Raw genomic sequence first — 25,686 nt, forward strand, 5'->3', positions numbered from 1 at the left:
CCTGCCTTCCAAAGCCCTGGCACCATCTCTTTTTAATATAATAACAGTCTCCTGCAAATTTCCTAGTATGCACATCTTTTAAATTTGCTCCATTAGACTTCCTGTGAAGTGATATGTGCTCCATAAAACACAGAGGCTTCATCAGACTGACACACTTGCCTAGTACTTTGCAATATGTTTTTTTTTAAGGCAGTAACATATTTTCTTAGAAAAACAAATTTCTCCAGAGGTCAGGGCTCCTAAGATAAACAGTACAATCTGAGGAGCCATACAGGATAAAGCCCAGGCTCACCTCTGCACAGCACTGAGCCTGTAGAACTGACCTTTGGGAAGCACACTGTTGCCTCTTGCAGTTGCTACCTATGGCAGAGCATCACCAGGGCTGGACACAAAGAAGGGAGCTGGAGAGGTGGGAGGTGTCAGGGCGGGAATGGGAGAGTATGGGACAGAAAGATCCATTAATCCAGTCAGTGTGCAGAGGCTGCAAGAGAAAATATAAATCTGGGAACAGCTCTGCTTGGTGAATGCCTCTGCCAGAGATTGAGTAACTGACAAATTAGCATAATGTAATTGGCTGGCAGGGTGAGCCCCTCTCCTGGAGCATTAGCCATGGGGATGGTAGGAAGAGGCAGATAAAGACTTGGAGGGCAGTGTTTTGTCTGTCACCAGGAAGGAGTTTTCATTTCAGCACTGCTTAGATCAATATTATGACCCTGGAGACAGCCCTCTTCAAATTAGTAAAGTTCCCATTTTTGAAAAATTTCTTCCTTAAAAATAAAATCTAAGAATTCCACTTCACTGCCCATGCCAAAGTCTAAACCAAAGCCAAACAAAAGAAAACAATCGAGAAAGAATAGAAGGTTTTCCTTTTCCTTTCTACTCTTTCCCCTACTTTTGGAAGTTCTTCCTGGAACTTGGGGATCGCATAATATCTTTTGACTGACACTTCTCAGAATGATTGATTTGTGTAAGTTACTTCATTGATTGCCTACTTATTGTGCAGGCAGTGCCTTATCCTTTCTAAGCAAAGCTATGGTACATTTCTTTTCTTTTCACCTAGTTATTACATTAGCCTATACGGAGAAAGATTCAGACACATTTCCTTGTTCTTCCAGGGGTGTTACACCTGGGTCATTTTGTTGTTCATGCTATTTTCAGAAACTTGGAAGATCATCCACACCTACCGCTTCTTTAAGAAACATATGTATATATATTTTAAATGTCTTCTGCTTTACTTTATTAAAATTGTTTTCAAACCTCAGGTACAGAGAGTTGAATTAATTAACACTATAAACTAACTTCTCAGATCAGAGATCATTGTCATCACAGATGAGAGAAAATTCCCACTCTTGCTCTATTTTCTCCTATCTTCAGTTTGCACACCCATTCTCTTCTTCTGCATGGATCCATGTGAAATTCATAGCTGTGTGTGTGTGAAGTGAATGGTATTGTGCGTTTCTTGTGCTATTACTTTTTTCACGCAATATCATTTTAAAGATTTCTTTTTGTTGCACACTTCTTCATTGCTTCTAACTGCTCTGCAGCATTCCATCGTCTGAATGTACCCATTTTATTTATCCATTTCCACAATCGATCTTGGAACATTTTCAAAAGAAACTTAGTGCCCATAGGCATCACTCCCCGTCCCCATCCCCTTAGTCCTAGGCAACCAGAATCTACTTTCTGTATCCATGGATTTGCCTATTCTGGACATTTCATATAAGTGGGACTCATACTAGATGTCATCTGCTGTGACTGGTTTTGTTTATTTAGCATAATGTTGTCAAGGTTCATCCATGTTGTAGTATGTGTCAGAATTTCATTCTCTCTAATGGCCAAATAATATTCCATTGTATGGATGTACCACATGTTGTTTATCCATTCCTCAATAATGGACATTTGGGTTGTTTCCACTTTTTGGTTATTATGAATAATGCTGATAGGGACATCTGTGTACACATTTTTGTATGGACATGAGTTTTATTTCTCTTGGGAATAAACTTAGGAGTGGAATTTCTGGGTCATGTGGTAACTCTATGTTTAGCTCTTTGTAGAACCTCCAGATTGTTTTCTGTTTTTCAAAATGGTGGCACCATTTTACAATCCCAACAATTTGAGGGTTCCCGTTGGGATCCAGTATTGTAAGGACAGACTGCATCACTGGTCTGAGTAGTGGCCAAGACCTGCTCGTATGAGAGGGATGTGCATAGATCTTGTATATGTGGGCTGCCATTTATTTATGGCAATGATTATCATCCAGGGTTATCCCACCTCATCTTGAGAGCTCAATTTTAGGACTATTTTATGAGCAATTCTCTGGTTAACTTTGTTCACTGAAAATAACTGAGCTTTGCAGGATTTGGAGTCAGGAAACCTAAATTCAAGCCCAGATTCTGCTACTTATTTGGTGATCTTGAATAAATTGTCCAAGCCTCAGCTTCCTCATTTATAAAGTGTGTTTACATGGGGCCACTCTTGGTGTGGATAGAGCTGGGGTTGGGAAAAAAATAGGGGTGTATTGGGGGTCAGAACTAGAGAATAGGGACCCCAAGGAGTTACAATTAACTAATTAAAACCTGGCCTTCCAGGCCATTATGAATGTATGTATTTGTCAAGGTTGAAGGTAGAATATATTTGTTACTTGATTGGTAACTTTAAATAATTTAGTTATGTGGGATGTGGGCTTCCATGTGTATTCTTGCCCTGGGTCCCACAAATGTTATAGGGATGCTTTTTCAAGATCACCATTCTTGTATCGACCTGTGTGAGAATATAGGGACATTTAGTCTATGCATATTTAATTTCCCTGAGTTCATCTAGGTCAATTTCCAGAATGACCATAGAAATTTACACTAATAATAAGAGTTCTTAGATCTCCATATCAGCACCAACACTTGTAATTATTCACCTTTCTATTTTTTCTTTGTTTTTCTTGTTTTAATTTGCATTCCTCTGACTGTAAGTTTGAGCATCTCTTCACGGATACAAAATATGAATAGGAATCCAAAAAGAGAAAGTCAATAGGCTGGAAACTCAGGTGAAGTTTCTATGTTGCAGTCTTGAGGCAGTTGTTTCTTCTTTGGGAAACCTCAGTCTTTGTTCTTAATGCCTCCAAGTGAGGCATTATGAGGCCCACCAACATTATGAAGGATAATCTGCTTTATTCAAAGTCTACTGGTTTAAATGCTAATCACATCTAAATAATTCCTTCACAGCAATGTCTTGACTTGTGCTTGGCCAAACAACTGGTCACCATAGCCTAGCTAAGTTGGCTCATAAAATTAACCATCACACCTCTGAACTCTTCCCTGAACCACTTATTTGTCTTACAATTATATGAAGGCAGGCTAATGACGTCTCTCGCATTGTCATCTTTCGGTATGTAGCTTTGGAAGTGTGTAGGTTTGCCTTTCCAACTCCTTGAAGATAAAGACCATATCTTATACTTCTTATGGGGTTCCTGGAATGCCTAGTGGGGTGCTACACAGACCTTGCTTAATAAACTACTGTCCACAAATGAATGCACAGGAGAAGCAGCTTTTTGAAGAAAACATCAAAGTAACTATTTGGAGTTAAGAATAGAACTTGGGTCTTTTGCATCCCATTCTTTTACTCCTCAGTTATACACCAAAAGACTTCAACACATTCTTCATTTAGTTCTTGATTGGAATTTTAGTGGGGTAAATTTTGTGACCAGGTAGGCTTTTCATCAGCTTGAGTTTAAACTCTTTGAAATTGGCCCATGAATTTGATGCTGTTCTCTTGGTCTTTTTCACAACTGAAACACTGGGCTGTTGGTGGGACGTTCTGTGCCTTGAAACTTTTAATACGTGCAGCTCCATCTCCTCTATCACTTTTTAGATTCCTAGTCCATACCTTTTACAATTAAATGCATGATGTCCCAGTAGACTTTGGGATATTGGGTCCCAACTTCTGTAAACTCCAATAGACCTGAGCTCTGTAATTTTCTTAGCTGTCAGTTGAAATGTCTTCTAAAATGTGTTAAACTATCTCAGGCTTACCCAGAAAATGACCATTGTTAGTGACAGATGACATTCATGGTACCACCCTAAAAGCAAAGAGTAATTATAGTAAGATAATTAAGCATTAGGGCATTGATGGGGCCAAACGAATGTGGAGAAAGTTAAACATGCAGAAATATCTGGCTCTAGGTCTTATATGTGTTGGGAACTTTCCAAAATTCGGAGCATAGAAATTCCCATGATGCTAGCTCAGTAAATTTTCAAGCCATTGGAATCTCTACTGACCTTTGGAAAACATAGCAGATTCTTCTTTTAATCACACAACCAGCTGTCCTAAGGGCCAATTAGCCCGAATTATGTTTTTTTCTAATTACGTATTTGTTAAATATTACCGTTATTAATTTTCTGTATCAGTTTTCCCTAAATCAGAGGTTCTCAAACTTTGTCAGTTCCAGACATCCTCAGTATTTCAATAACTTTTCTTCTGGCATGCCTAGGCCAAAAGAAATACCATACTATTCTGCTTATTAAATAATTAGGTCAAAACTACTTAATAAGCATGGAAGCATCTATGTAGATATTTGAAATAAATAATACACAGATATTAAAAGATTAAGGAGGAATCATCTTATTTCATTCTTAAATAAGCATAATTACTTCCTAATGGAATACATGTAGGTACCTGTTGGGCTCTGCACAATTTCTCAAATCTTAGAATCGAATTGGACACCACCACCCTCATTTCCATTCCACATTTATTTTTGCATGATGTTGGCTTTTAACAGCAATTGCCAAAAATTCAGCTTTGTGAAGATGTGAAATAATCTAAAAGCATATAAGTATGATCTAATGTTGAAATGCTGATAATCTTGAGTTTTCTCAGTGTCCAACAGATGTCAAATACTGCTGTGTATTCTTCAAAATGTAACATGTTCTGTGGCATCCCTGTGAGTTCAGTACAGCATCCTGGAGCACACAGTTTGGAAACTGCAACCCTACACATTAAACATGAATGATTAGGTCCAACATTCAAATCTGTCAAATTTACAAAGAATGGGAATTTCTGATTTATACTTAAGACTGAAATTTCTCCTAGGGATCGCATCTGGTATTTAGTACCTACACACCTCGCTGTTCTTCACTTCCTTAGGAAGCTATATGCTTATGTTCAGGATAGCATTTTTCCCCTCTTCTAATTTTCTACCTTTGGAAATGTTCACAGCCTGCTGTTTCCTTCTCTAATTCCTTGTCAGTAATCATGCTGGCCAAAATGACCTGGTGAGAAATGTTGTTTATTTCACTGGATGCCTGTTTTTTTTTTTTTTAACATCCTGTTTTATTTTGGTTATTAATTATTATCAAGTATCCTGAGCATGAGAAACCTAATACAGAGCTTACATAAGGGGGAAAAAGAATGCTATTTTCTCTTAGAGGTTACATGCTGCAAAGCGTGTCATTGCTGATGGTTTGCTTCAAACCCTTAGCCCTTTGTGAGCCAGCAGATGTCACGTGAACTAAGACCCTAGAGCACATCAGCCGCTTGGTTGGTTTCACATGCCTGTTTTCTAGCCTCTTCAGTGGATTTTAATACCTTGGCCTTTGGCTGCTTTTCTGAAGAAGCCTCATGACATCACTAAGCTTCAGGCTCGAAGATATTTTATCCATACTTTATGGCACTCTTAGTCTGACAAAGATTTTGCTGCTTCTCCTTCCTCCTCTTTCTCCTCTTCCTCCTTTTCTTACTCCTCTTCTTCCTCTCTTCCTCCTCCTCCTCTCCTCTTTCTTCTCCTTCTCCTCTCCCTCCTGCTGTTCTTTTCCTCCTCTTCCTCCTTCTCCTCCTTCTCCTCCTTCTCTGTCTTCTTGTTCTTCTTATTAATGTTTTCACAGTTTCCCTTGGAATATTTTAGCCCTGAAGAGCTAAACACTAAACACCAAGCCTATTGGTTGAGTGGTTATAGTAGCTGAGGTCAGTGCTGTCTCCCGGACCCCTAGATGCAGGATACCCTTCTAAGGGACAGGGAGATTGGGAATTGGGAATGGAGCAATGCCTGGTTGTGGAGGGGGCTGAAAGAGAAGTTGGACTCAAAATGGCCACCATTGCCAATTCCTTTGCTTTACAGTTTAAAAGTGACTCTATAAGATGTCGGTCGAGCTCTCCTCAGCCTCTTCTCTCTTCCCTGACTACTTTCCCTGCATCTCTGCCTCTTCTATCTCCCTCATCCATCCCTTACTTCCTCACCTTCTCCGCCTGCCGCCTATAAAATGTTCTTGGGCTGTCCCCAGTCAGGTGGATATCGCCTAACTCCTGTGTGATATCAATAACCCATGCTAGTGAAGCCAATGAGGTAATTTTCCCTGAAGCTCTAAATATAATTTAACAAGTTAAACACTGTAACATTGTGGTGAATGCGCTATTAAGGGACTGTAAATTGCTTACATAGCATCAATAAACGCAGTGCCCTAAAGCCAGGGGCCGTTAAGATTTTATAATCTAAAGCAGCACTTGGAGTATCACCCCGAGGCTTCAGCTTCAAGTCAGATAAAAACAACGCTGGCTGAAGGCTTCAGTTGATGCCAAATGTACATAGGAACACAACAAGCCTTAGGGGGTAATTACTTTCTGAATACTTGATGTGGATTTGCTGAGAAACACATCTGTTATCAAATTTGCCAACGATTAATTTGATTCTTCCATTTCCACAGAAAAAGGGGCAAGTGAAGTTGATGATTACCAGTGCCAAGCCGATTGGTATATGGCATCTCCCACAGATTCGAGTATTATATTCTTGGGATAGGAAAAAAAAAATCAGTATAATCTCCTCTCACACATACATTGGATTAAACCCTATAAGATTATGTGTATAGAAAAACATTTTCTGTAATTAAATTATCTTTGGTGTTGTTGAAAAAGGTGCAGAGTTTTAAAAGTTAATGGCTTCTTTTGGAAACAGAATAGTTCGTGTTTCAGATTTTGCAAGTCCCCAAGCTTCCTTCCCCTTCTTTTTCCTTTCCTCTGATGTCCGCCCACCCCTAGCCAAATCCTTTCACAAAACACACCTCCCCTCTGTAATTCCTTCCCGGGTTCATATTCTCAGCCAACTGGTGACTAACCCTTTTTGTGTTTTAACTATTATCCAGAGTATTTGGTCTAAAGCATTTGCATTTGAGCTCTGGAAAGCTCTTAGCATTTTACAAATGTTACCCCATTAATCACTGCAGCCATCAGCCTGACAGTGTTTACCTTATATTTAAAAGTGGTGGAAAAAAGAAAGCTCTGAGTGGTCCCGAGACCTGACCAAGGTTGCTTGGTGAGTCGGGAGGGGACAAGGGAGGAGAACTCACTGTCTCAGGCCTCCCAGCTCTCACACCTGCCATGCCACACACTCCTAAAACCTGCGTAGGACCTTTGGGTCTGCAGGGTCTCAGGGTCACCTCTATGATTTCTTTCTTTCTTTCTTTCTTTCTTTCTTTCTTTCTTTCTTTCTTTCTTTTCTTTCTTTCTTTTCTTTTCTTTCTTTCTCTCTCTTTCTCTCTCTTTTCTGTCTTTCTTTTTTCTCTCTTTTTTATTCTTTCTGTCTTTTTTATTCTGTCTTTCTCTCTCTCTTTCTCTCTTTTCTCTCTCTCTTTCTCTCTTTCTCTCTTTTCTCTCTTTCCTCTCTCTCTTTCTCTCTCCTCTCTTCTCTCTTCTCTTTCTTTCATCTCACTCTGTCTCCCAGGCTGGAGTGCAATGGTGCAATCTCAGCTCACTGCAACCTCTGCCTCCCAGTTCAAGTGATTCTCCTGCTTCAGCCTCCCGAGTTGGGATTACAGGCGCCTGCCACCCTGCCCAGCTAATTTTTGTATATTTTGTAGAGACAGGGTTTTGCCATGTTGCCCAGGCAGGTCTTTAACTCCTGAGCTCGAGCAATCCACCTGCCTTGGCCTCCAAAAGTGCTGGAATTACAGGCATGAGTGAGCCACCAATTTATTTCTAACTAGCTTGCTGAGTTACACTTGAAGCCTGAATGGAAGTTCCTGTGCAGATTCATCTCCTTTTGTTATTATCGAGGCCATCCCGAGACTATGGAGACTTTCCTCCCATGTTTCTGGTCTCTGGTACACCATGCCCATCCCCTGAGGAGGGACAGTAACTGTGAGAGAAGGGTACATCACGGGGGCTCAAAACAACAAGCAAAATGCCCCCTGCTCATAAATGGCCATCAGCAGATAGCAACTCATCTGTCTCCTGGGCAGTCTTGAGCCTTCCCCTTGACGCTCTTTAGCCCCATCTTTCAGCCACATGTCATGTTGTCGTATGACTTTACTCATTAGAGTGCCATCAGGGTTCATGCTACCTGGCTTCACTGGCAGAAAGGAATTTAAAGATGGGACGATGGAGAAAGAAGGAGATGGTACAGGCTGATTTGATCTGGAGGTCACAGTCCACTAGGGATGGCTTTTGTCCCAGGACAAGGTTGAAATGAATTATCTGCGATGAAGTACGAGGTAGGCATGATCCTGGAAATGTTTCTTACACATTAGATTACTAAAACTGCTTCCAGCTGGTCTCAACATCTCTGTTAGGAAATAGGCCACTCTCCAGGAGATGTTTCCACTGATGATAGTCAACCAGAATAGCCATTCATATGTCTCTGAGCGTGGTGGGCGCAATTCAGTTTTCTCTCCCAGCTTTCTTCATGCCAATAATACACCTTCAAGGTGGGCTACTTAGGTCTTGATGGTAAATTATAAAAACACTAAGATCATAACATTTTCTAAACAAGAACAACTTCATCCTACTTCTATGCAGCTTCAGTTAATTTCTAAATTCCCCAGCACTGCAGGGACTCCCTACTTTCTACCCACCCCTAATTTATTTTTTATAAAACATGATCCAAATATATCATGGGAGATGCACCATGCCTTTTCCTGACTTTCAAGTAATGCATTTTTGTGTAAACATGTTGTTTATGAAAGAGCCTTTCATGGATGCCTTGTGTTGCCTTTGCTCAAGAAAATACATTTTAAAAGAATTCTCCCCAGCCTGGCATGTAATCTTTCATTAGCCAACATAACCTTGTTTATTTGCTTTTTAAAATTTTATTTGGGAAAGGAAATCAATTTGCACCCCTGACATGCTGCCAGGTTCCTGTTTATATGCACACAATAGGCAGCTTGGAGGGGGTAAAAATATATAGTTTATGATTTCAGCATTAAGTGTGACACAATCTGTATACGAAACCATAGAGGTAGTCCTGTTTTCCTGTCCCTGCAGCCACACTGCAGTTTAAGCTTTTTATCGGAGCGTTATTTCAGTGTGCACAGAGGAAATGGTCTTAATCGTACTAGGCACTTTTAGTATGAGGACAAACTGTCAGAATGAAAGTGATTCTTTGCTGGATTTTGTTTGTTTGTATTTTCTTGTTTGTTCTTAGGAAAATACCTTAAGTGGCCAACTGGGACTCAGCCTTATAACTGGGCTATGCTTTGGGGAAGCTTGAAATGTCTTTCCAGAATAAAATGTCCTCAGGCTTCTGTGGTCAGAGATTCCTTGGCTGATGGGAGGTTGAGAGGACCCTAAGGTCAGTGTGTCCATCAAACAGTCCTTTCCCTTCACTCCAGTTTCCAACAGTAATATCCAGCAGATGGATATCTGCTGAAGTTGATCCTCACTCCTGCCCCCTTTGAGTGGACCCCTGGGCTTTTCTCTTCCCCAAAGTGAAATAATTACCTTACTGGTCCAGTGTATGGAGATCCAAATAGGAACATGAAATAAAGTCATTCCTTCCCCTTTGCAGAAATGACACTCTCTAAAATCACCCATCGTCACAAAAAAATCACTGAATTAGTAGTCAGGAGATCTAGATTCTAGTCCTACTCTTGCCTCCATTTAGATGTGGGCCACCGGTCTGGTCACACCATCTCTTTGGCCTCCACCTTCTTCTCTGTCAAGCCAGGGAGTTGGATCCAAGGCTCTCCATGGTATATTTCAACTCTGAAGTTCTGGGTGCAGGTACTGACAAGTTTCATTAAAGACATCTTCACCTCAGACTTGGAATTTCTTCCTTCCTGTCTCCCAGCCTGCATCCAAGCCAGACCCCCTGTTTTGGGTTTATCTATCTGAATTCCTGTTTCTGTTCCTGTTGGGATGGAGCCTTCTCCCTTCCTTTTCACTGCCTTGGCTTCCTCTGTGTTAATAATTATCTTAACTTCCATGGATCTGCTTTTTTCTTTTCATTTTCCTAAGTTACCGCTGAAACCTAACAATCAAATCTTGCATATTAAAAGTGTAACTCTACTGGGCAGCACCCATTTGGTTACAGACACTGTGCCTGGAGGCAGGACAGGGTCCCTTTCCATTCCACCCTGCTATTCACAAGGTCAGCTCTGGGCCACAGCCTCTTATTGGAGGCCCGGAGGGCGTTTCCAGTATTTTAAGTGACCCTTTATTTGGCTAAGTGTGCCACAAGCTCTAGGTATGCTCTATATGTGAATCTAGACTGTTCACATGAGCGAGCCAAGGAGGGAAGCGGACTTGGGGAGAGCTTGAATACAAGGAGAATCTTTCATTATTCATCTCTGCTAGTAATTAGAGGGCACTATTGAATAGATATAATTGGATCATGTCACAAAAATTAAGATAAAAGACCATAAGCACCCCATTCTGGCTCAGTGTTCCTCCCCTCTCCTCCGCCTTCACTGGAGTTTTGTTCAGCTGGTGGTAGGACTCAGCACACTAGAGGTCTTCCAGTTGTCATAGATCTGTAAGCTGCATTTGTGTGTGTGTGTGTGTGTGTGTGTGTGTGTGTGTGTGTGTGTAAATAAAAAGCTTCCTGCATATGGGTTTACCTAAACCTTTATCAAACGTGGTGGTGTGCAAGGATGTTAGAATAAATGGAGCAACATACAAGACAAAGCATTCATGAGGGCTGGCAACTGCTCTCTCTTCCTGTGCCAGCAGATGTGAGATTAGTAGTTAGCTACCCAGAGAAATCAATACTAGGTACAACTGCATGATTGACTTGTAGGCAAAGCCACTTCACAAATGTGAAGATAATATAAGAAATTCAGATACTTTGTGGTTTATCTTTTGCCCTGACCATACCTTTTATCAATGATTATAAACCTTTAAAAAGGCGTTTTGTACTGAGATTCTATTTGACTTTTTAGGGCAGATTTAAATTTCTAAATCCATCCATAGGGTTTGAAAACTATTTCATAAAGTGACTAGCAAACTATATAGGTGTGAAAAGACATCTATCTGAAAAACGTATTTCTTTACATATAGGGCTATAATTTGATTTTTTTTAAAGTAACTGGACAACACTCAAATATTTAAAAAACAGATCTTAGAGCAAAATAAAAAAAACAGGCAAACAAACACATAACTATCATTAGCATAAGAACATAAGCATCATCACAAAGGGAAAGTTACAAAGCCTTTTGTCCAGGAATTCATTTACTGAAAGCTCCAGCAATATGGGTGTTGTTCTTATGTGAATCCCTGATTCCCCTGAGATCTCATCTAGAGTTTAGGTTTAGAAATATTATTTCTTAGTCTATCAAAGAATCAGTAAATTTGTTCCCCATTGAAGTTATCAGTAGAGCACAATAGAATGAAAATGAACTTAAAATGGAATGTTATAGAATGTTCCAGTTGCCGAAGACCAGGGACCTGCAGACTTAGTGGTTTTTCACAGGAGTGAGAGGTTGCCAGGGAGAGTGCCTTAATAAAAATACGGATGTCACTGACATTAGCGCTTCTGCTTAGTGAGTCAACCCATATATCCTGGCTGTCTTAGGTAGAGAAATGCAGCTTCTAGATGTGCTCACTTTCCTCCTCCTCAGTAATTTTGGCAGAAAGTAGAGTTGAGCTCGGCACGGTAATGGCTTTATGGTACATAAACACCAGGTGCCAAATTCCATCTTCTGTGACTCCCACATATAAAGCTGTTCTTATTCTAAGCCCGATTGTTTCACCAGGAGGAATGTAGACAGATAGGAAGCTGTGGCCTTAAAGTGAGACCTGGTTTTCAGGGCGTGTAACTGGGTTCAGAGGAGCCACGCTTGCCCGAGCTCATCTTTGTGGGGTGGAGCCAGGTTACTTGGGCACACCATGGGATGGGTGCGTCTTAGCTCTGCCGTCTATTGTTTTTTTCAGCCCAATCATGATTTTTTAGGTGTGTGGGTCAATGCAAAGCCAGTTTATTTTTCTGTGTGTTAGGTTGATGGATGATTTTTTACCCTTCTGACTTAATTTTTCTTGTATAAATTTTCTCTAATGAACATGTGTATTATGGATATATTGGTGATAAAATAAAAATAACCTAAGTTTGATGAACACATAATTGTATTGGGTATTTTCTGATCACCTATCCAAGCCCATTCTGTCCCTTTTTGACTCTGTTCTTGCCCTGAAAGCCTGGCCCATACACACAATCTTAATGAGCACCTTTAACTGGTGTTTTCCTGTTTAGTTTGGGCATATGGCTATGGAGGCATCACTGCAGGTTCCAGGAAGGAAGCAGGGAGACACTGGGCATCTATTCTCCTAGCTCCTTCAGTTGGCTGCTTTCTTTGACCAGGAGCCACAGCTCTGGCCACGTGCCCTCTCCCCACATGGTTCTCTCTTCTTCCCTGGTCTTACTGACTTCTCCCCAGCTTCCTCTCTCCTGAGTCCTGGTAACTTCTTCCTTCTCTTACTCTTGTAGGCCTAGGGATACTAACAGCTCCCTGCTGAAACTGGCCCCAGGGCTTTCCTACAATCTGTTCCCACCTTTGCAAAAAGTCTCTTTATTAAATGCTCCTCACATTACCCAGTTTGAAGGTACTAGCTGTTTCCTACTGGGATCCCAGATGTTAAAGTAGTCAAACTCTCTAATTGAAATTGTGCTTTTATATGCAGTCTTCTCAGACTAAAGCATCACCTTCTTTCTGTTTGAGTGCAATTTTAACAATACTGAGAAACAGTGGAATCTCACGGTACAATGAAGTGAAATGAAATTTTAAAAATTAAGGAATATGATAGCTTCAGAAGCAGGGGATTATATACGAAAATGAATTCATGACTTTTAAAGAAGTATTTTAAAGACATGAGATCCCAGAGAAAGAAATCATAAAAGAGATCCTTGATGGTTAAGAAAAAAATAGAACCATTAGGTTTTCTGTGTGTGTGTTTTTTTTAATTCTTATTTGAAGAATAAGGATCAGAAATGATCTGGTGCTTTTGGATCAGAATAAGTGAGGGAGGATGTCATGAATGGGAAAGGATAGATTAAATAAGGGTGAAATTGGTTTCAAGGAGGCAGAGCTGTAATTTCTGATCAAGTGGCCAGGCCTCATATGTGAGCCTCATTGGAAGGTAACATTTAAGGAAACACTTGGAAGAGATGAGGGAAGGAACTGGGGATATGTGGGAAGAAGCCTTCCAGTTTAGGGGAACAGCTGGTGCCAAGGCTCCTGTGTGCTCACAGAATATCAAGAAGGTCCTTGTGAGTCTGCAACAACAGAGTGATGCGGTAGAGTAGCAGGAAATGAAATCACAGTGGTAATAGGTTATAGCATGCAGGTTTCTGGAGCACCTTGCGGGAACTGTAAAAATGAAAACTACCTCAGTGACTCCTATTGCACCAGGGACCCCTAAGGACCCAGAGAACCCAAGTTGTGCTAGGAGAAATTGATGAAGTTTGCTTTCAATATTCAGACAGGATTTCCGGAAGTTTCTTTGTGCACTGTCATGCCCAGTTGTGGCCAGTGTATTATCCCCTGTGCTACATAACAAATGCTGTTTTGTTTGCTGTGTTCTAGAGAAAAATGTTATCTCTTTAAATTCAGGTGTCATAAAATAAGACAGACTAAGCCTCTCACTGAGTTTCTCTGTTGCATTGCTTAGTTTGGTTTTTGCTTTAAGAAAAAAGAAATACTGTTAATGACGACTAAGTTTGGTTGGAAGTAATGGTGGTTCAAAGGTACTTATTCCCCAGTAAAACAACCGCTTCCCAGGATAGAAATAGGCTGCTGAATTAACACTGATCATTAGAACAGCACAGCAGTAACTTACATTTGCAAGTACTAGACAATTTACAATGCAAGGCCATTCATGAAGAGCTACCTGACAGGTTCCACCAGAAGTGAAATGAAGCAGCAAGCATCTCTTTTCTCTATTGTTTTGGAAGAGGAAGTCTAACTTGTAGCACATTTTCCTTTCCACTGAAGATAGCATTTCTGTTTTATGTTGAGAGTATAATTTGCCAACTATTCCAGAATGCAGGTGCCCAACCAATGCTTCAGGCAAGGGAGTTTTCAAGCAATTTCAACTTAGCCAGCCCTACCCTCCAGCTCTTTTGGCCAGGAGAGAACAGGAGCTGAGAAAGGGGGGCTTGGGCAAGGGAAAGGCAAAGGCAAGTCTCTTCTCAGATCTGTAATATATCATTAGCAGCTTTCCAGAGAGTGCTACATTTATATTTCTGGTCATTAAGTAGGTATGCATTGGAGTCTCTTTGAAATGCTGAAGAAATAGACCCTTCAGCATCCTTGTGGTACTTTTATACGTGTCCTTATTTTTAGTAACTTGGCGAATTTCTGGTAAGGAAGGGAGAGACATTTGTTTAGTAATTCTGGAATAGGCCATTTGCCTCTTGCACCGCCAGACTAGATTCGCAGTGTGCAAATGCTCAGCATTTCTCTGCATGTGCTGCGCCCCTTTCCTGATTTTAAATACCCTTTCGTATCCCACACTACACAGGTGTGAGAGCTTGGCAAGGGCATTGTTGCCATCTGTTTATCTGCCCCACACCTGCCTCAGGACTCCTTTCCTCACTTGTTTCTAGTCACTTTGCTTTGGTTTTTCCTGTCGGTTTCCCAGTCACTTGGAAGGGCCCTCACTTCCATCAGTGGCTCTGGTTGACCAGACACATGGCAAATTGAGGAGACTATTAAGCTGCTTGCTGGCCTCTGGCCTCTGCGTGTTGATATGACTTAGGATAACTCAAATCAGCATATGGGTTTTTTGTTTGTTTGTTTGTTTGTTTGTTTGAGACGGAGTCTGGCTGTCACCCAGGCTGGAGTGCAGTGGCATGATCTCAGCTCACTGCAACCTCCGCCTCCCAGGTTTAAGCGATTCTCCTGCCTCAGCCTCCTGAGTAGTGGGGATTACAGGCATGTGCCACCACACCCAGCTAATTTTTTGTATTTTAGTAGAAACGGGATTTCACCATGTTGCCCAGGCTGGTTGCAAACTCCTGAGCTCAGGCAATCCGCCCGCCTCAGCCTCCCAAAAAGCTGGGATTACAGGCGTGAGCCACCGCGCCCAGCCAATGTTATCTTTTTAGATTAGGATCACAGGCTTAAGATGACCACGTGCCTGACTTAGACAAGACGAAATTGTCTATCAGTTGCTGTTTAGTCACATTTCAACGCCTCAAAAATCACAGTTCATTTATCTATCCAACCAATGGTAATTTATATAGTTCTGTGCCAGGCACTGAGCTAGGTGCTAGCGATAGAAAAGAAAACAAGAGGCTGTGTTCCTTTCTTCCTGGAATTGATTGTACAGTGAACTGGAAATAGTAGTAATAACAATCGCACATTGTGAAACATGCTATAGGTGAAAGGACTGGGGTGCTGAGTAGAAGATAGCAGGTGGAATACCTTTAGTTAGGGAGGTGACGTTTAAGATGAACCTGAAAAGGGGAGAGGAAGGGAATCATTCTAAGAATAAGAGGATGTCAGAGCAGAGAAGAGCAGGGCTGTAAGATAATATGTATGTTACTAAAGCTCTTTTCAAACCATTGCTTTATCTTTACTTTGTAGGTCAAAGGAAGCAAAGGTACATGATCCTCATTTTGTACTTGAGAAAATGTCATTGATTGATCAATCAACAGATTTATTGCTTAGAGGACAGGATTTAGCTAGGCAGAGAGAAGGAGAGGAAATTCTAGGCCTGGGGCATGTACAGGCAAAGGTATGAAGGTGAAAATTTGAAGTCGCTAGTTGCGTAATGAATAGACCAGTGTGGCTGGAGTTTAGGGTTTGCACAGGGGATAGTGGTAGGAGATGAGGCTGGAAATATAGGGTCTGGAAGGCAAGGCTAAGTGTGGGCTTTTACTGATGGTAATGGGGAGCTATAGCAGGTTTCAGAGCTGGAGAGTAGCATTAGGAAAGTGCTGAATTACATCAATTAATTGGAGAACAGGGTCTGGAGTGTTCTGGGAGGGACTAGAAGGATTGGAAGCCAGGAACCAGGCTCCTATATCAGTAGGAAGCAATTGTATGATCAGGACAGGAGGTGACAGACCTCTAAAGCTAGTGGGATGGTCAAGAAGAGGCAAGGCAGATGTGGGAACCATGAAGACAAAATCGACAGACTGGAGAAGTTCAGCAGGATCATGTGTTTAGTGGTGGAGTTTGGATGAAAACACAGACCTGCTGACCAGCCCTTTGCCCTTCAGAACATGGTATAATTGGCTCTCGGTGACACATCTTTCTCTGCTTCCACAGTGTGCATGCATGTGTGTGTGTGTGTGTGTGAAGGTATTTTTCAGATTCATGTGTTTTTCATCCCTTCTCTTCCCTACTTTTCATATTCCTTCTAAGCTGGAGGCTAACTGTAGTAAGGAGAGTGCTGACTTTTTATTTTCTCTTGTTCCACAGCACTCATTGTACTGTTCTATATATTCACTCAGCAAACATCTATGTGATGGGCATTGTATTAGGCCCTGAGGACAATGGTAGGAAATCAGACCCTGTCCCCATCATCAAAGTGTTCATAGCTAGAAGGAAGACTGACTTTAAACATAGTATATATACCAGTGTGTTCTAAGGGCTTTGAAAGAAGTGTGTGTGGAATAAGGTGGAAGACCAAGGAGTAGTTAGCTGATACTATCTGGTGTTAGCATTGATAGTAATGATGATGAGAATAGTGATAATTAGAATAATGGCTGCTAACATTTATTGGACAGTTAATTATCCAACACTGCATTAAATGCTATGCTTGTATTACCTGATTTAATCTTTACAAAAACCTTATCAGATAGGGTTGTCTCTATTTAACAATTGAGAAAACTGAAGTACAGAGAAGCTATAAGCTTGCTGAAGATCAGACATCATTCATTTATTTGCAGAATAATTGAATCCATTGCTATCTACCAAGCACACAGCATGGAGGCAGGCACTGGTTATTTTCAGGTGAACACATCATGTTTTCTGCTCCAAGAACAGTGAACAGTTATGTCATTTTTATTTTTCGAGATGGAGTCTCACTGTGTTGCCCAGGCTGGAGTGCAGTGGTGCAATCTCAGCTCATTGCAACTTCTGCCTCCCTAGTTCAAGCATTTATCCCTGCCTCAGCCTCCCAAGTAGCTGGGATTACAGGCACCCACCACCATGCCCAGCTAATTTTTGTATTTTTTAGTAGTGATGGGTTTTCGCCATGTTGGCCAGGCTGGTCTTGAAGTCCTAACTTCAGGTGATCCGCCTGCCCTGGCTTCCCAAAGTGCTGGGATTACAGGCGTGAGCCACCAGCCCTGCCAATTACATCATTTTTAATGGCACGAGACTAGTTTCTAATGTCCAGGATTTTGGTGGATATGTCAATCACAGAAATTTGCTCAATCTTGATTCCAGTAACCTGAATAAAGTAGAGCTATTTCTCTCCTTTTAACCCATATGATTATATTTAGCAAAGACAACCAAGACAGTAATGTAGGAGATGAGAACAGAAACATTGACAATTCAAGGCATTAAGAAACTGACCAGGAAGGGGCAGAATCTTTCTTTGAGAGACACTTGGAAACTGTTTCTCACAGTCAAGGGTGGCACCTGAGAAGGTATTTATTGTCTTGAGTATTCGACTACAGGATTAAATGAATAGCTATAAAACGCTCACAGGGATGGTTCAGGGCTCCATTGTCTCAAACCCAGTATTAGAAAGAATGACAGAGTTCTGGGGATTGGAGGGGAGCCTCAGCAAGCTGGGCAGATCTTGCTGCTCAGGAGCTGACAGCCTCAAGTCTAGAACCTCACTTATGGGGGCCGTCTGCTTCTGGCAATGGGTGAGGGGGCTAAGGCCACTGATGATTTTATCAGTGTGCAAGCTGCCTCTCTACCTACTGTGATGTCTTCCCTCAAGTCAAAGGGGAGTTGCCTATGCATGCAGCATGACTTTTAGATAAGGGACACTAATCAGACATTTTGAAATGAATTCGTGGTGTATATCCAAGTTTTTCCAGCTGTGAAAGTGGTGATGATGACATTGATCCAAATTAGTGGTATGCCAGATATACTGTTGTATATTTCTCAGACCACATACCAATATTAATTAATCACTTATTTATAGTGCCCATTGTAAGAATAGCAGGCATACCTTATCTTTTACCAAGTCACTTTCTACAAAAAATATTTGTACCACAAGACTTTAGAAGCAGCAGGGCTTAGTGGTGATGAGCCTGGTTAAGAGGTCTGAAGCCAAACTGCCTAGAGCTGAGCTTTTCCACTTACTGGCTGTGTGATTTTGAACAAGTCACTTAACCTCTCTTTGCCTCAATGTCCTCAACTGTATACTAACCATATATCTACCTTCTAGACTGATGATAAGAGTTAAATGAGTTTTCTGACGTACAGTAATGCTGTATCAGTGTTAGCCATTATTAATATTGCTAATATTAATATCAGTCATGGGGAGCAGCCACCAGACTGTACATTTTGTCTCTGAGCCTCATGTTCTGGACTTTACTGAAAGGAAAGAAGTACATTTTTGTTTTCAGACGCTGTGCTGGGACATCCGTCATCTCACATGATTCTGATGCTAATCCTGTCCTTTCGATGATTATCTCCATTTTAAAGATGAGAAAGGTATGGCTCAGAGAACTTAAATTATGTGCCCCAGACATGATGGAGCTGATGCAAACTTGATCCTAGGTCTGGCCCATTCTAGTGCTTATGTTTTTCTTTTATACTATGGTACCTCTTGGAATTTGTCAGAGTTAAGTAGCAAACTGAAAAAGCAAAATGAATGAATGAATTAACTGCGAGACAGGGTCTCACTCTGTCACCCAGGCTGGAGTGCAGTGGTGCAATCACGGCTCACTGCAGCCCCAACCTCCTGAGCTCAAATGATCCTCCTGCCTCAGTCTCTCAAGTAGCTGGGACCACAGGTGTGTGCCACCATGCCTAGCTAATTTTCTTAGTGAAAAAGCAGAATTTAAATATGTATATCAAGGCTAGAGTTTTCATAGCCCCCCTGTGCTCTCCTCTCCCTTCTGAAGAGGTGACCTGAGATGGTTTCTTACCTTGTGTGTGTTTCTTACCTTGCCCTGTGTTACAGTGCTGCGGAGAATGCTAGGAGGGAGAGGTGGCCTGCATGGTCCCTGGTGCCCTCCTCTACTCCATGTGTCCTCTGATACCTCACTACCCCCTAGGTCATGGGGCAGCCTGTCCTCTTAGCAAGATCCAAAAAATACCTGTCCTGATAGATAGCTCCTGAGAGCACCAAATGGAGGAATCAGGACTCTTTAACATCTTTTCTATACCTCCAGAAAGCCTAGTAGCTTCCAGAGGGTTAGAACCTTTGTTATTCTGTGAATGTCTTGCATATCTTTTGGATGCAGTTCAGGGATGTTTACATCTGGGAACTTCTGAAAGTCTTCATAACTGCCCAGGCATCATTAAGATGCAGACAACTCTAAGATTGCACAACTTGTAAATGCGAGTTAAGATGACCCTGGCTCTTTATGGAAAATCCCATAAAGTCTCCACACAGTGGCAGTTGGATGGAATATAGATTTGCAGATAACATTTTGAGACCTTACAGGAATCAACATCATTTTGCCTATATGCTCCAACCTTCACTTTCAATTGTGGTCCATTCCCTTCATCCTTCATTACCACACCCTGAAATTATAGTTATTTTTAAAAACATGGATGTATGTTTATGTGCATCAGATTGTTTTTTTGCATTTTGTATTCCAAGCCCATGCATGTAGAAAGACAATTACCACTCTACCTCAAGCTCAGGAGTATGCAATCAAGACTCATTATTCCCCTGCTTCTCATTTCATTCACACCCTTTATGTCTCAGAACAATAATGAATGGAGAGCAAAGCATCCCAAGATACTTGAGGAAAGGAAGAAGTCAAAGGACATGCTGAGAAATGTGAATCAAAGAGGGAGAAATTTCGGTGAAGATCGTTTGTTTAAAGTGGAGCTTTCATCTTTGGTGGTTGGGAGATTGTACTTTTTGTTAGATCTGTTTCTTGAATCATGATCCCTTGGGGTTTGGCAGAAAGCTATAATTTTTGGGAGGCTCACTTCTACAAAAGCTTATGGTTATGAAGAAAAATCAATGTTTGTAGGTCCATGAATCAGAGTCTAAAAAGTCTGTTTGGATATTTAGTGTCTCATAAAATATAACATAGGAAGAGACTTGTGGAGTGTCACAGCTGGAAAAGATCATGAAGACCATGTGGTCCAGCCCCCTCCTTTAATGATGAGGCTACTGAGCCCAGCGAGGTTGAATGATTCATCCAGGTTACATGGCTACAAGGAAGGGTAGACAAACTGGACTAGAATAGACCTCTGAACTCCCAAGCCTGTATATTTTCAACACTATTACACATTACTAATCATTTGGAAACATTTGAGCCAAAGCAGGAACCATGTATCATAAATGAGAGAATCTTAGCAATAGAAGAGACCTTGGAGGTCATCTGGTGCCATCTCCCTTCTGAGGCAGGAATCCTTTTGGTGACATAGCTGACAAATGGCCACTCATCCTGGCTTAACTCTAGTGCCAGGAAGCTCAGTATGTTACAGGCAGCTTGTTGTGTCTTTGGAAATCTCTACATATTGGTAAATTTGTTCGGACAGAAGGTCACATCTGTACCTTGAAAGTATCACCCCATTAGGAGTGAGGGTGGCCAGAGGTGAGTGGCATGGTGTTGGTGATGGTGACAAGTTTTACTCTTTTTCTCATCTTAAAATAAGGATAGTAATGCCTACCTCTAAGGATCATTGGGAAGACTAGAGATGTGGTTTATACGGCATCTACCATCGTGCCTGCTTCAACATAGGTACTCAAATTGTAATTATTATTGACTTTTATCATCATGATTACATTTTTGAAATTATGCCCTCTGGCTGGGTGCCGTGGTTCATGCCTGTAATCCCAGCACTTTGGGAGGTGGGTGGATCAAAAGGTCAGGAGTTCAAGACCAGCTTGGCCAACATAGTGAAACCCCGTTTCTACTAAAAATACAAAAATTAGCCAGGTGTGGTGGCACGTGCCTGTAGTCCCAGCTACGCAGGGGGCTGAGGCAGGAGAATCACTTGAACCCAGGAGACAGAGATTGCAGTGAACCGAGACTGCGTCATTGTACTCCAGCCTGGGTGACAGAGCGAGACTCTGTCTGAAAATAAAAAACAAAAGAAATTATGCCATCTGGAGCAACACAGACTATGTCTAATCTTGCAAATACTTTAAAGCAGTTAGCATGACCCTTTAAATCTCCTCTTCAGACTAAATATTCTCTGATTCTTCTGCTCTTCCTGTGATATATTTTGGATGCCTTCATTCACACTTATTTGTCAATTTTTCCCCTAAAATGTGGTGGCCAAATGTGGCCAATCCAATGCACTCTACACTGGAATAATTGCTTCTCTAGATCTGGATGTTTCACTTCTCCTAAAGCAACCTAGATTTATGTTAGCATTTTTGGAGGCCAGATCATACAGTTGGCTCAAGTAAAACCTGATTCTTCTATCCAGAACATTAGCTATGCCTCCCAACTTTGTGTCAACCGCAGATTTGACAAGCATGATTTTTACATCTTCATCCAAACTGTTGATAAAAAATGTTGAACAAGAAAAGGCCAAAAGCAGCTTTGAGGAACACCTCTGGTCTTTCCCTGCATATTGACGTCCATCCATCCACTAGTTTGGTGACATTGTTTCACCAGCTTCACATCTACCCATCTGTACTATCAGAAATAACTCAGCAAGATAGAGTCACTCTTTGTGTTTTTGAAATTGGAGATTTAATTTATCCAGAGGTAAAACGCTATTTCTTTATCAATGAAGACAGGTTTTGAACCCATAATTGGGACAATGTGAACTCAGGAAGTAATTTCATGTTTGAGTTACTATGTAATGCTTAAAGAAAAAAAAAATCGCCTTCTCTTAATGTGAAGTGATAATGCTTTTGCTGGGTTGTTTATTTTTCCAAAATGTTTTGAAATTACTCTCTGGGTTTTGGAGAAGACTGGAGAATTTGCAGATTTTGTAGATTTGTTTTGGGTAGAGAAGAGATTACAGGAGAGTTAGAATATGTCTTTCAGGAGCTTTTTCCATTTCTGGTAGAGATCACAGAGATGAAGAGATGCCTTTAAAGTGTTGATGAAGGAGAGTGTTGGATATATTCCTAGATAGTGATTAGTATTCTTTTTGGTGATTCTCAGAGAAGATTCTTAAACTTTTGGGGGAGAGGGGATTACTTCTTTCTCTTATTTAACATGCTTTACTCTGAAGAAATTAAACCTATTCTTTGTGCCGCAGCATAAGTCAGTTTTCTTTGTCTTTTTCCGTGGTGGATGTAAACAATGGTGGTTGTCATCATTTGAGCCAAAGTGCTCAAAGATTGGAAGCTCAACTCTCAGCATCTTCCTTCATTGGCCCCTGTAATATTTTTAAAAAGGTTTTACTTTTTACTATATATTCAAGGCTTGTGGCTTTCTTCTTAATCCTGATCCTCTCTTTTTCCTCAGCCCATAACTGAACCGTAATTTAACAATACCTTAATATCTAAAACTGCATTATTGCATACTTGCAGATTGCAAGATGAACAGACAGGACATTAGCACTCTTGAAAATTGACCAGGGAACAAAAAGGTAATGTTTCATCATATGGAATATTCTAGGGATGTTATAGTTCACCCATTCACTCAATAGTTATTGAGCACTCTGATATATCAGGCACTAAGCTAGGCAATGGAGACATAATGGGGAGTAAAATCAGATTTAGTTTCTTCTCTCACTGGGCTTACCGTCTAGGGGAGAAACAGCTATTAATCAAATAATCGAGAAGAATTGTAAACCACTGTACTGAAAAGGAAAAGGAGATGGTGCCCATCACTTTGGTGAGTGTGGGCAGGAAAGGTTTGCCTACATGATGATTGATTCTGAGGTCTGAAGGTGGAGGCAGGGCAAGGGCCATTGGCATTAGAAAGCAGCATATAAGGTCTGATGCTGGAATGCAGCATGGTTAGTATGAGGGTAGGAAATACCTAGAATGTGGAATGAATCACATAGAGCAAGAGTGGAGGTGGTGTGAGTTGAGCTGGGAGGTAGGAAGGGTCCCACACGGACTTTAGAGGCCATACAAGGAGTGCTGCCAGTGTCTTCCAAACCGATGGCTTAGGGTGTATGTTCTGGGGAGTGGGTGGGAGGGGAACCTCACAAACACTGTGTGTAATGTGATCACTTTTGCATTTTGAGATCACAGTGGCTGTAGTATGGGAAAAAGGAGGAAAAGAAGCCAGAGTGCATGAAGGAGAACATTGTCTAGACAAGGATAGAAGATGATGGCAGTTGGTTATAGGTTGGTGGAAGGATGGATGGAAAGATTGGAAGAGATGAGGGATACTTAGTTAAATTTGTAGGACTTGAAAACTGCCTAAGAGGGTGATGGAAAAGAGGCATCCAGGATAATTCAAGGAGAGTCATATGTCTTATATTTTTCTTTGTGAATTTAAAGATTGTGATCTTAAAAATTAAATTGTACAGCATCAATAATTCTAAAAGGAGAGTCAAAAATGGTTCTGTGCCTTGGATCTATTATTGATAGAGTAGGTGACTATGAACAAGATGAAAAATGTTAAGTGTCTTTGAACTTAAACAATGGACTAAATGGTACCTATAATTTCTGACCTCCTCAAGACCCAGGGAAATAAGTTTGTCAAGGTTCACTTTCAAAAGAAATAACACAATATTCTTTATTTTTCATTATCATTTTTAGTCCAATTCTCTAAATCTCTAGATCCTATAAAAAGAATGAAAGTGTGTTCCTGCACTGCCACCAATGCACATTGCCATTTCCTTTCATCCTACTTTACCCAATCACAGTGTTTTCCCACATCAGAAAAATTTTCCAGTGTATAAGAGAAGCCTTTGGACTGTGAGTATATATAAGCCTGTTCCTGCCTTTGGGGTCCCACAACGACACAGTAGGCTCACAGTCTAAGCCAGGTGCCCAGTTTCCATTTGGACTCCTGACAAACTGTGTGGTCAGGATTTAGAAATCAGAAACCTGGGAAAGGTGCAATGTGATGGACACAGCCACCCCAAAAACCGTATATGTTATCACCATCGTTTAACACGTAGTGCAGGAAATCCTTTTCTTTGCCAAAGAACTTCAAACGACCACTTCTAGTTCTCTTGGGTAACATTTATTTTTTCTTTGCTAACACCAAAGCGCAGACAGATACATATTTTTTCTTTAGTAAATTGCTAGTGGCACTCCATTTTTTTCCCTCCCATCTTCAACCCATTGTCCAATAGACCTCTTAAATTTCCCCACCCTTCTAGGCTGAAGAGATGTATCTTGCCACTTATAAAGACTTACTTATTGCCCTTACCTATTACTTTGTTTGGCCAAGCACTTTCTCTTTCTTTTCTTTTTTTTTTTTTCTTTTTTAGAGACAGAGTCTCACTCTGTCCCTCTGTAATGTGGAGTGTAGAGGTGTAATTCTGGCTTACTGCAGCCTCAAACTCCTGGGCTCAAGTGATCCTCCTGCCTCAGCCTCCCAAAGTGCTGACATTACAGACATAAGCACTACACCACTTTCTCTTTCTTTACTGGGTTCTAAATTTCTTTCTCACCTTTCGGTCCCAATGTGTTGATCAGCCTTCTCTGCTCAGTGTGAATTTTCTCTGGGTGTCTGAGTAACTTTCTTTTCTATGAAGACCTATCTCGCATATTTTACTTACTTTTGAATTTTAAACATATAAGCCTTCATTTGAAGGCATCAGAAATAAATACATGATATTAGGTCCTGTAAGTGACTCAGACATCTCATGTTCTTTCACTGGTTTATTCATGCTATTAATATACATCTGTTGAATGCCTACTATGGTCCAAGCACCACGGGATAGAGTTGTGAATACAAACATCCTATGTTCCAGAGGAAAAGACATGGAACAAGTAACTAGACGCTTGATTATTGTTCTGTGTTTCCATTACTCCACGCATTGTGAGAGATGGATTTTATGAAAATACAGCAGAAAGCGGCAACTCTTGTTCTGATCGTTGGATCCCAGATGTCTTGTCATGTATTCCAATCATGCATCCTCATTCCACAGGTTGTTGAGCTTGTGTCCTCAGTCCTGAGATTATGATTTGGAAAGGTCGTTTTCTTAAAAAATGTATATATATGGTTGGGCACTCTTATAGGACTAAAAATGAAAGGGAAAAAGCCAGTGTGCTTGTCATGCAAAGCAGGATGCAGAATGACTATTCACTAAATCACAGTATTATGCACTTACCACAAAAATCATTTTCAAATCTGATATTCATCCTTCAAGTCAGAGAAGGCAGGCACTAAATATCTCTGATGCAAACCTCACATCAGGAAGGCAGCAGAGTGGTAAGGAGACTTTAAGGCATTTTCTCACATGCTTTACTCTAAGGGTGAGTAGTTATTTTTCATCTCCTCGTAGCTGTATATTATAACAAGAT

The 25,686-nt window shown here is 41.0% G+C and overlaps 1 protein-coding gene across 11 annotated transcripts in view; it reads left to right on the forward strand.

Annotated features, from left to right (window-relative positions):
* Nucleotides 1–25,686, forward strand: part of CREB5 (cAMP responsive element binding protein 5) — a 416,043-nt gene that overhangs the window by 135,029 nt on the left and 255,328 nt on the right. Inside the window, exon 1 of one of the 11 annotated variants that reach the window (XM_063815286.1) lies at nt 25,491–25,594. The exons of 8 other annotated variants lie outside the window; for them this stretch is intronic. In XM_063815286.1, coding sequence (XP_063671356.1) covers nt 25,562–25,594 — 33 coding nt within the window. In that variant the 5' untranslated portion in view covers nt 25,491–25,561. Of the gene's footprint in view, nt 1–25,490; nt 25,639–25,686 lie in introns of those variants that run through there. 2 more of the 11 variants (XM_063815289.1, XM_063815285.1) reach the window with 2 other exon arrangements.

The sequence above is a fragment of the Pan troglodytes genome, chromosome 6 (genome assembly GCF_028858775.2).
Source record: "Pan troglodytes isolate AG18354 chromosome 6, NHGRI_mPanTro3-v2.0_pri, whole genome shotgun sequence".
NCBI classification, from domain to species: Eukaryota; Metazoa; Chordata; class Mammalia; order Primates; family Hominidae; genus Pan; species Pan troglodytes.